Raw genomic sequence first — 12,583 nt, forward strand, 5'->3', positions numbered from 1 at the left:
AGAAAACTGGTATTATGTTTACAGGCACTGAGATGAATGATACTATCCAGCTTTCCATCAATCATCTAGTTTAAGTTAGTAGGATACAGATGAAACAGAAGGAAAATAAGAGACTGAAGTGAACCAGAATTCACTGCCACCAGTCTTTAGGATTCTAGCAACAAAGTGATGCTAGCTGTTTCTTTAAATAAACATCAAAGCAAACAGCAGGGAATAAGCAAAGGAATGTTTTCAACTTTCATAACAGAAGCTGAGATAACCTCTAAACTTCTCTAAAAGGGAGAGATATCGCACTACCTACCTTAGCTGCACCTTTGAGCTGGTACATTGATGGATCATCTGCTGGTTTGCTAGCAGCTCCTTTTGTAGCACCAATGAGATCAGAAAGGGCCTTAGCAACATCCTTAATAGCATTGATCAGTACAACCTACGAGAATGAGAAATTTGGATGCGAGGTTAGTGCAATCACAACTCACCTCAGCCCATAGATGGAAGATTTGGGCAGGCTGTACACTGAAGGAGTCTGCTAAGCACAGGGCAAATGTTGGTACACAATGTTAAGAGAGAAAAAGATACTGTATGCACAAATGCTAAAAAAGCAACATGTAGTTTCCTGCATAAAATAAAGCTGTGTTCATCTGTACAGTATTTTATACTATGTTCAGAATCCGATTCAGCGACTGTCTCCTGTAATTAAATGGTTCTCGAAGGAGGATTTCTCTCTTTCCCATCGTGTTCCCAAAGAAGGGCTTATTCACCTCTGTGTTCTGTTCAGCATGGGAATAGAATGGGAGCAGTTTAAACAGGGTACGAACTTACAGCTTGATCCTCCCTTAGAGGATGACCCCATTTACTGTGACATCAGCTACTATTCTGACAGACGTAAGCAGATCAATCATACTTAGTATACCCTGGACATAAGGGAAACAGTCCATTTCAGGGAAAAGGAAGTTTTATGTAGCCTAGTCTCCTAAGAGCCCCCAAGGAACTAAATGATGAATGACTTGCCTGAGGTTAGAGTCAGCAGCAGTCAAATTGAAGTAAATTGCCTCCCAAACCAAGTACTGGGGAAAAAAGTCTATTATGCCCCTCTCCATGAGCACACTAATTATTTCCAAGAAACATCAGAATAACTCTCTCCCCCAGCATCTTTTCCCCCACTCTCTTCTCATCTGCTGAGTGGTCAGATACCTTCAACCTTTTGCTTTGGTTTAGTGATATCAGCACAATTGTACCCTTTTTCAAAGCGAAAACATGCATGGAAAATGGGATAGCGCCGAAAGAAAAAAAAAAGAAAGATATATGGATCTATTACTTCTCAGTAATGGATAGGAAATAAAAAGTTTAGCACTGCCTTGGTTCAGCCTGTTTGCAGTTTATTACAAACTATGGCCAAGTTAGAATCTTTGCTTTCTTGTAAAAACTTATTCAAGCTTTGGTAACTCAGAACCTCTTTGATCAGCAACGAGGAAAAGACAAGACCCTAAAGACCTAATGTAGATTGGTGCAGCTCTCGCTTCTTTATCTGGCTTTGTTACAGAACAGTGGCAACACACACACACACACTTTTCATGCTTCTGTGGCTTCAGCAGCCTGAGTAAAATGAGCTTTTAACTTATATGGAAAAGTTACATTTTGTATTTTCACACCTTGTGCAGAAGTTATTGAAAATGTCTGTACCTTAAGACACACACTACACTTAAAACTAGAATTTGAACTCCTTCCTCCACCCCCACTATGGATTATCACACCACATATACAAGTTGTACAAATAAATAATTGCTTGTGCGGTGTGGTTTTTACTGGCAAACCGGTATTGTCAGCCTTTACTTGACAACAAAGTCAGAAAATGTAATAAATACTTAAAATTCCTCAGTGTTGCTAGTTGGAAATATGAAGTTATCAAAAAATGGCTCCTGAAGCAAACATTTTCAGTTTCAAAAATATTCCCCCACAGAAGAATGCTCTGGAAGTTGACACTGGAACAAAGATCATATGTGAGGTCAAAGAGGAGACTGACATACGCATTTTTTCCAGTGCCTCAAACAATCAGACATTTTCAAATTAATTTACTAACACAGACACATCTACAGTGCACACACCCGCGCACATTTCACTAGGATTCAAACAATTAAATGTTTAATTGAATCGACTTTGAAGAATTAAATGACTTAAAAGAGTAAAATAATCCAGGCATATCTGTGAAGTTCTAGCATACTGTTCATACCATACCATACCAACAACAGGTGTTTACCTTGGTCTTAAACTCAGTGAAAAGCTTTCTCGCAGTGAAATCAATTAAACTATGGGATAGTCTCCTAAAGGAAGCCCCATGATGAGCCATTTAAAAACAAGGCATTGGAGAATATTCTTGCAAAAAAAAAAATTCCAAAACTGGTGGGGGAGGGACTAGACATCCTATACCAAGTCTTGTCCATTTTTGCAGCATTATTTTTCGAAGAAGGGAGGTGCCTGATTAAACCGCAAATCATTCAAGAGAGGCAGTGCAAGGTTTGTGCTATTTGTGGGTAAAATTTTCATAAGTGCCTAACTGATTTGGAAGCCTCAGTTCCACGGAAAGAAACTTTAAAAAAAATTACACTGTACCTCCAGACTTCTCACTTCTGTGATATTCTCCATGTCTTTAAACACTAAAAACATTGGTCTATTTTCTGCTCCTGCAGCCCCTCCTACCTGAGTTTCAGGGTCATCTGATCCCAAACTGGCTGCTCCCAGTTTTACCACCTCTGCCAGTTGTGTGATGGTGGTAGCCGATGACTGAGCTGCTTGGGCTAGTTTATCCTGACTTGAGGCAGCCCCAGACACGAGCAATTTTGTATCTTCAACTAAAGCTTTTGCTGTTTTCAGGATATTTTCCCTGGGGAAAAAAGGGAAGCAGGAGAGGGGAAAGAGAGAAGAGAAAAAAAACCACACAGCTATTCAGCATTGTCCTGACTAACAGAGAAAGTGCTACGTAGACAAAGGGCTCTATGTAGGTCAGCATACCAGTGTCTACTAGTGATAATCCTAGCTACAACGCCAAAGTCAGGTTGCAATTCCCACTTAGAACAGATGCACTACGTTTCAGGTTGTCAACACACCAGACTCAGGATGACTCAATGAAATGACTTCCTCTTGAAAGGAAATGAGATATGGGAATAGGGAGAGGGAGGGAGCACTGGGTCCTAATGTGGAGAGATTAAGCCGAGCCATGGTGTAACTACCAGTTGTCAAACCTCCACCAGCATGTTCTGTGGAAAAGAAAATAAGGATTTGTGGGGGAGGATGAGAAAGGGAGAAGCTGCAGGAAACAGGACTGATTCATATCTTTTTTTTTCCTTCTTCACATAAACTCTTTAGGCAGACAAATCTAAAACATTTCAACCCCCTGCCCCCATATTCTAGGGAAAGTCAATCCAGTCAACTATTGTGAGTACTGAACTTCATAAAAAAGGTTAGAAAACAAAAGTGAAGGGTTGAGAGCTGCCAGGCCCACAGCCCTTATGCTTTACTGAACTTAAAAAGAGTAAGCCTAGAAATAAACAAAATGTGCACAAAACCCAGCTACTGGAATTCTCAGGATTGCTAGATATAGTGGAAGGAAAAACGTGTAACTTCTTTAAACAAGGATTTAAAAGTGTGATGTTAGCACATTAGCAATGTATGGTAACACACATTAAAAATCTGGTCTAGACAAGGCACACTGCAATGCACAACTGGTTGAGTTTAAGTACAGGTGCTCTTCTAGGATTTATCTTGACCAGTTTAACATATATTCAAGGCAAACACATGCTAACATCATACCTTTAAACTCTAGTTTAAACAAGGCCTGTGGTAAGATAACTCATGAGAGCATATGAGTTGGAAAGTACGTTTCTTTTTATAGAAATGGGGCAATCTTCAATTATGTTGGAAGTGCACAGTATTAAATCCATATATTCAGAGTTTGGAAAAATCTGCTCTTACATAGCAGCTGTTTCATGCATACTCTCTTACTCCAATTACTCATTTAGGGAAAAGGAAATCAAAATGATTATCCAGCTTTACTGAAAAAAGGTCAATTTCTGCACTTCCCACAGCAATTAAAGATTAGAAAACACAGATACAATGCAAAAAGCAGGTAATACCTTTTGAATTCAAAGAGACAGCAGACAGCAATTTGTTTGTTTGCTTTAAAGAAAGTTTTAATTAGAATTGAATTATGTTTTATAATGCAATATCCAAAACATACTGGGAGTGGATGGATCATTACACAAAGTAAAACTATTTCTCCATGTTTATTCCCCCCCGCCCACTGTTCCTCAGACTTTCTTGTCAACTGCTGGAAATGGCCCACCTTGATTATCATTACAAAAGGTTTTCTCCCCCCCCATTCCCCCGCTGCTCTCCTGCTGGTATTAGCTCATCTTAAGTGATCAAAGAAAAGGAGTACTTGTGGCACCTTAGAGACTAACCAATTTATTTGAGCATGAGCTTTCGTGAGCTACAGCTCACTTCATTGGATGCATACCGTGGAAACTGCAGTAGACATTATATACACACAGACACCATGAAACAATACCTCTTCCCACCCCACTGTCCTGCGGGTAATAGCTTATCTAAAGTGATCATCAAGTTGGGCCATTTCCATCCCACCACCAACCTCAGCCTGGTCCAGTCCACACAAGAGATCCACTTCCTGGACACTACAGTGCTAATAAACAATGGTCACATAAACACCACCCTATACCAGAAACCTACTGACCGCTATTCCTACCTGCATGCCTCCAGCTTTCACCCTGACCACACCACACGATCCATCGTCTACAGCCAAGCTCTGCGATACAACCGCATTTGCTCCAACCCCTCAGACAGAGACAAACACCTACAAGATCTCTGTCAAGCTTTCTTACAACTACAATACCCACCTGCAGAAGTAAAGAAACAGATTGATAGAGCCAGAAGAGTTCCCAGAAGTTACCTACTACAGGACAGGCCTAACAAAGAAAATAACAGAACGCCACTAGCCGTCACCTTCAGCCCCCAACTAAAACCCCTCCAACGCATTATTAAGGATCTACAACCTATCCTAAAGGATGACCCAACACTCTCACAAATCTTGGGAGACAGGCCAGTCCTTGCCTACAGACAGCCCCGCAACCTGAAGCAAATACTCACCAACAACCACATACCACACAACAGAACCACTAACCCAGGAACTTATCCTTGCAACAAAGCCCGTTGCCAACTGTGCCCACATATCTATTCAGGGGACACCATCACAGGGCCTAATAACATCAGCCACACTATCAGAGGCTCGTTCACCTGCACATCCACCAATGTGATATATGCCATCATGTGCCAGCAATGCCCCTCTGCCATGTACATTGGTCAAACTGGACAGTCTCTACGTAAAAGAATAAATGGACACAAATCAGATGTCAAGAATTGTAACATTCATAAACCAGTCGGAGAACACTTCAATCTCTCTGGTCACGCGATCACAGACATGAAGGTCGCTATCTTAAAACAAAAAAACTTCAAATCCAGACTCCAGCGAGAAACTGCTGAATTGGAATTCATTTGCAAATTGGATACTATTAATTTAGGCTTAAATAGAGACTTGGAGTGGCTAAGTCATTATGCAAGGTAGCCTGTTTCCTCTTGTTTTTTCCTACCCCCCCCCCCCCAGATGTTCTGGTTTAACTTGGATTTTAACTTGAAGAGTGGTCAGTTTGGATGAGCTATTACCAGCAGGAGAGTGAGTTTGTGTGTGTATGGGGGTGGGGGGATGTGAGAACCTGGATTTATGCAGGAAATAGCCCAGCTTGATTGTCATGCACATTGTGTAAAGAGTTGTCACTTTGGATGGGCTATCACCAGCAGGAGAGTGAATTTGTGTGGGGGGGTGGAGGGTGAGAAAACCTGGATTTGTGCTGGAAATCACTTTAGATAAGCTATTACCAGCAGGACAGTGGGGTGGGAATAGGTATTGTTTCATATTCTCTGTGTATATATAAAGCCTGCTGCAGTTTCCACGATATGCATCTGAGGAAGTGAGCTGTAGCTCACGAAAGCTTATGCTCTAATAAATTGGTTAGTCTCTAAGGTGCCACAAGTCCTCCTTTTCTTTTTGCGAATACAGACTAACACGGCTGCTACTCTGAAACCAGCACAAATCCAGGTTTTCTCACCCTCCGCCCCCCCCCCCACACAAACTCACTCTCCTGCTGGTAATAGCCCATCCAAAGTGACCACTCTCTTCACAATGTGTATGATAATCAAGGTGGGCCATTTCCTGCACAAATCCAGGTTCTCTCACCCCCTCACCCCCCTCCAAAAACCACACACACAAACTCAATCTCCTGCTGGTAATAGCTTATCCAAAGTGACCACTCTCCCTACAATGTGCATGATAATCAAGGTGGGCCATTTCCAGCACAAATCCAGGTTTTCTCACCCCCCCATCCCCATACACACACAAACTCACTCTCCTGCTGGTAATAGCTCATCCAAAGTGACCACTCTCCCTACAATGTGCATGGTAATCAAGGTGGGTCACTTCCAGCACAGATCCAGGCTTTCTCACCCCCCCCTGCCCCCCCGGAAACACAAACACACACACACGAACTCACTCTCCTGCTGGCAATAGCTCATCCAAACTGACCACTCTCCAAGTTTAAATCCAAGTTTAACCAGAACGTCTGGGGGGGGGGGGGGTAGGAAAAAGCAAGGGGAAATAGGCTACTTTGCATAATGACTTAGCCACTCCCAGTCTCTATTTAAGCCTAAATTAATAGTATCCAATTTGCAAATGAATTCCAATTCAGCAGTTTCTCGCTGGAGTCTGGTATTGAAGTTTTTTTGTTGTAAGATAGTGACCTTCATGTCGGTGATTGCGTGACCAGAGAGATTGAAGTGTTCTCCGACTGGTTTATGAATATTATAATTCTTGACATCTGATTTGTGTCCATTTATTCTTTTACGTAGAGACTGTCCAGTTTGACCAATGTACATGGCAGAGGGGCATTGCTGGCACATGATGGCATATATCACATTGGTGGATGTGCAGGTGAACGAGCCTCTGATAGTGTGGCTGATGTTATTAGGCCCTGTGATGGTGTCCCCTGAATAGATATGTGGGCACAGTTGGCAACGGGCTTTGTTGCAAGGATAGGTTCCTGGGCTAGTGGTTCTGTTGTGTGGTATGTGGTTGTTGGTGAGTATTTGCTTCAGGTTTCGGGGCTGTCTGTAGGCAAGGACTGGCCTGTGTAGGAAAAAGCAAGGGGAAATAGGCTACCTTGCAGAATGACTTAGCCACTCCCAGTCTCTAGTAGGAAAAAGCAAGGGGAAATAGGCTACCTTGCATAATGACTTAGCCACTCCCAGTCTCTAGTAATCACTCTCCTTACAGTGTGTATGATAACACCCATTGTTTCATGTTCTCTGTGTATATAAATCTCCCCACTGTATTTTCCACTGAATGCATCCGATGAGGTGAGATGTGAAGAGAGTGGTCACTTTGGATGGGCTATTACCAGCAGGAGAGTGAGTTTGTGTGGGGGGGGGGCGGAGGGTGAGAAAACCCAGATTTGTGCTGGAAATGGCCCAACTTGATGATCACTTTAGATAAGCTATTACCAGCAGGACAGTGGGGTGGGAGGGGGTATTGTTTCATGGTCTCTGTGTGTATATAATGTCTACTGCAGTTTCCACGGTATGCATCCGATGAAGTGAGCTGTAGCTCACGAAAGCTTATGCTCAAATAAATTTGTTAGTCTCTAAGGTGCCACAAGTACTCCTTTTCTTTTTGCAGATACAGACTAACACGGCTGCTACTCTGAAACCTGACAAAATGTACTGAGTTTTTAAATCTCTGGACCCTGTTTGAGCTCTTTGCTTATCTCTCTCCTTCTCAAACAAGATTGCTATTTTTAACAGCAAAAGTAAGTTTTGAGGTACAATATTAAGATTTATTGTAAGGAGGAGAAACTGTTCAACAACTGTACATGGACACCACACTGTTGCTTTGTGGGTAGGGGGCACCCCAACCTGTGTTTATACATACACACTTTGCATACTCCATTTAAGCCTCTGCATAAAGGCTTTCCCTTCCCTTAGCAAGTAACCTCTAGACGTCCCTTCAGAGAAGAGATCGGCTCGGTAACAAAATAAGGAATGTGGAACGAAATTACTGCTAATCATCACTGCTCAGCCTTTTTGTCTATTTTTGCATTCCAACGTTCAGCTCTTTGAAGCAGGACCTTGTCTTCACACTTGTCACACAGCATTTAACACACTTACTATTTGATGATAAAAATGAATCATAACTCTTAGTGTATAAAGCTGCAATAATTTGGGCTGCATTGCACTTTTCATACTCCCAAAGCCACTGGCACAGCACTGAGTTAAATGCTGGCAGTATAGGCCAATTGTGCTGTTAAGCAACAGCTCACTGTCTTGACCACTAGAACCAGGTTTTTAATATGAGGGGAATAATGGCCTGGATGCTCCAAATCTCTCATTCTATATCAGACGTTATCAGAAGGAAACCTGTGTCATCATCTCACCAAATAGGGTGACCAGACAGCAAGTGTGAAAAATCGGGACTGGGGTGGGGGGTAGTAGGCGCCAATATAAAACAAAGCCCCGAATATCAGGACTGTCCCTATAAAATCGGAACATTTGGTCACCCTATCACCAAATGACAACATGATTGACACTCCAGCATCTCTTCCATTAATAATCTCCAACATCAGCAGTGGGCAAGTGCATTTAGTAACCCAGGAAGAAAAAGCCATGAAGTAAAAAACAAGTCTCGCAAAAAACATCGGAAAACTATTTCTCTTTGAATTCATGGACAGTTAATTATTCAAACTAGGATCACAGTGTAACATAATCAGTAAGAATGAAATATAGAAATGGATTTATTAAAAAATTCGATAAAACTGATCTTTGAGGTTTTCTTTTGAAACAGTTGAGAATGATCCAGCTGTTTCTTAAAATTTCCTCTCCCACATAAATGGGCAAAGTGAAATTTGCTTTTACTATACAGGCTACTTTATCTAGCTTTTGAAGCGCTGACCCCAACCCTTTCCTATTTCTCTCTCACCCCTCTGCTCATCTGGCTTCATTATTAGGGGTTTGAAAAGGCAGGAAAAACTGCATCTCCACCCCCTCTTGTTTGCCATTAGCAGGACATTTATCTATTGCCCCCGCCCCCTTGTTGCAGCCAGCTCCCTCCACCAGCTTTTTCGGTATCACTGACCTGTGATCCGCAAATGATTCATTGTTCTCAGCATTAAGGGTTCCAGCTGTAGCAAACATGATAGTTGTGTCCAGATCTGCAATTATCCCCGACACAGCACTAGCTGCAGTGATACAAGCCTGAGTACCTTTGTTTCCTGCTTGAAGGGCAGACAGAACTAAGGAAACCTGGAACAGGAAAATAAAAAAGAGGGTCACACTAAAACAAAGCATAATGAACTGATTTCTGAGTTAAACGAACTCCTGTGATGAAAATCAACAGGTGCAATTCATTTTGTGATCTCATTTCACAATCTACAAAAAACCTCTCCCTTTCCCTTCCCCTGTCTGCTCTATCTGCACATTAGCAGGTTTGATTAGTTTTTCCACAGAAGGAAGCCTGCTATTGGCATTTGTCTTTCACCGTAGGAAAAGGCTGTCTCCTGATCAAGCAGGATACACAATAAATGAGCAGATCACGGAGGCCTTAACTGCATCTGCTCTGCATATAAATAATGACACTCTGCAATCAATAGTGTAAGCACTCATCTTCCATAATATCTAAATGAAAGGAAAAGCTTTCCCCAGCTACAATAAATAAGAATTCCAATTATCCTACAGTACTCTGCACAGTCAATAAAGGAGCTTGGTGCATTTATTTCAGTGTCACAATTACTTTTCAGCAATCTACGGTGCTGCCCAGTAACATGATCACAAGGATGACTGATGCAGCCGATGACTGAAGCGCTTGGCAACTCAACTTTGTCACACAGCTTGTTTAAAAGACAAATCTCTGCTGTCACACACTACACAGCTCTTCCCACTCTTCCGCGTCAGTGATATAGTGATCTCCCCATCCCTGATTCAGAATAAAGAACCCAACCCTAAATGCTGGCACAATGAACAAGTCCATATTGGGAGACTATGCCAAGAAGTTAAGAGGTGCAGTAGTTGCTCCATTTTCCCTTAGGGGGTATTCATTTAATAGCAGTACTGCAGCCACCCTCTCAAAACAGATCACAACATCACCTTGATATTTTATGTCAAACTACAGTGTGTCTTGCAAATAGAGAGGAACAGTTTGTAACTTCTGTTAGCTATTCTGGCCTAGCAACATGGCAGACACTGGGAATTTGGGCTCCCAAGAGTGGATATGTAAGTGCTGCAATACCACCCTTTATCCCAAATGACTTGTTTGGAATATCTATGTATCAGATCCACTGAAATTAAGCTACTGTTGGGAAGGGAAGCCACAGCCAGGTGAACAAGTGACACACACTAACAGGAGAAAGATGGCGGGGGAGGGGATGAACCTTGGCCAAGAGCTATAGGGCAAACAGCATCTCATGGGAAGCATCACTGGCTCTTGAATTTTAACACTCTGCTAAGAGCCACCCACTGCTAGCTACACAGTGTTCACAGTGTACCTGCCTCAAAATTATGAAATCTCAGAAAACCCCATCATAATTTAAGTAAAGTATAAAATATAACACGATCCAGTAGCTGGAAATCGAAGCTAGACGAATTCAGACTAGAAATCAGGCATAAATTTTTAACGGTGAGCGTAATTAACCATTGGAACAATTTAACCAAGGGTCATGGAGGATTCTCCATCACTGACAACTGTTAAATCAAGACTGGATTTTTTTTTTTTTTTTACAAGATCTGCTCTAGGAATTATTTTGGGGAAGTTCTATGACTTCTGATATGCAAGAGCTCAGACTAGATGATCACAATGATCCCTTCTGAATCTATGAGACAACAAGGGACATCTTACCTTTTCAGTGACAGCACGAGCACATTCTATCAACTCCCTCTTGGTGTAGCTGTCCGTAGGGCAAATCTGTAGAGCTCCAGCTTTCTGTACTAGAAAGATACATCCATGACCAAGATCCTGTACCCGAGTCCTGATCTGGAATCCTATCTAGATAGGCAACAAATTGTGGGGAAGGGGAAATAGGAGACAAAGAAGGTGCTTAGAATGTTGAGGCTTTGAATAAATGGAAACATTGTAAAACTCGCACAATTTTTGTTGCAAATATTTGCCCACCAGTACCGTTCCTGCAAAGATCAGAAATAAGGGCCAGATTCTGACATCCCTTATTCACGCTAAGTAGCATCTTAATCTACAAGTGGTCCCCTCGACTTCAATGGGACTACTCATGGAGGAGGAATACTATTTGATCTGAGCTAGGGGATCAAAATCTGGCCATGTCTTATGCAATTAGCATAGGGAATTTACCCAGATCTAATGTAGCCATTTCTAAAAGATAGTAGAAACATCACAAAAATGTGTACGCCTCTGTGTTGCAATATTTCTTTGCCCAAGATATAAAGCAAAAATGAACTGCTTGTTCTCAGTGTGAGCTGACCTCAAGGCATACAGGCTCCTCCTCAACTCTGATCAAACTAGGTTGAGGAGTATGTAAGTTTACTTCTGAGTATCTCAGTTTCAGTCACAGATGAATCTAGCACAAGTTCTTGGCTATTCATTTATTCTCCAATACTTAGCACAACCCTATAAAATAGCCAAACCTATACTTACCTCTAAATGCATCACGATTTCAGATTTACTATTAATCTTGAAATGGAGTATAGCAGTGTGGTCTGAGAAACATGAACCAATGCTAGTTTTAGTACTGCTACACATGTTTACATATAATTGTGTGTGTATTCTGGTTAATACGTAAGTAGGAATTGCAGCTATTAGTTTCAATAATGGAATTATTTCTACTTAAAGCTGAAGTTAATGTACACTTTTAATAAACAAATGTTCATTATGTCTAATACGCTTGATGAATATAAGCCATTGATTTTGATATTCAGCACCAAGAATATTTAAAAAAACTCAAGTGAACTGTCGGTGGAGAAGTGTAATAAAATAAGTCAAAAGCTGTTTGAAGGTATTTCGTCTCGATAATCTGATACTGTTACTGGTCAATGGAGCTAAACACCAACAGCCTAAGAATCAATAGGGAAAAAGCAGTCATCTTCACTGATCTTCAAGTTGCAGTGGGGGAGGTTTAGATTGGATATTAGGAAAAACTTTTTCACTAAGAGGGTGGTGAAACACTGGAATGCGTTACCTAGGGAGGTGGTAGAATCTCCTTCCTTAGAGGTTTTTAAGGTCAGGCTTGACAAAGCCTTGGCTGGGATGATTTAACTGGGAATTGGTCCTGCTTTGAGCAGGGGGTTGGACTAGATGACCTTCTGGGGTCCCTTCCAACCCTGATATTCTATGATTCTATGATTCTATGATTCAAAGATTTTTAATCATGCCCTGAGTACCATACACATGATGGAGAAAGAGGACAACGACCATTCCCTTCCTTCTATTATCTCTCTGAATCTCCCTCTC

The 12,583-nt window shown here is 41.6% G+C and overlaps 1 protein-coding gene across 2 annotated transcripts in view; it reads right to left on the reverse strand.

Annotated features, from left to right (window-relative positions):
- The window catches only part of TLN2 (talin 2), a 349,917-nt gene that overhangs the window by 49,426 nt on the left and 287,908 nt on the right, over positions 1 to 12,583 (reverse strand). For both annotated transcript variants that reach the window (XM_084641187.1, XM_084641186.1), the window contains 4 exons: positions 11,003 to 11,149; positions 9,248 to 9,414; positions 2,695 to 2,878; positions 302 to 427 (listed from right to left, as the gene is read on the reverse strand). In XM_084641187.1, the coding sequence (XP_084497313.1) occupies positions 302 to 427; positions 2,695 to 2,878; positions 9,248 to 9,414; positions 11,003 to 11,149 (624 nt within the window). The remainder of the gene's footprint in view (positions 1 to 301; positions 428 to 2,694; positions 2,879 to 9,247; positions 9,415 to 11,002; positions 11,150 to 12,583) is intronic.

The sequence above is a fragment of the Lepidochelys olivacea genome (genome assembly GCF_965140295.1).
Source record: "Lepidochelys olivacea isolate rLepOli2 genome assembly, chromosome: 10".
NCBI classification, from domain to species: domain Eukaryota; kingdom Metazoa; phylum Chordata; order Testudines; family Cheloniidae; genus Lepidochelys; species Lepidochelys olivacea.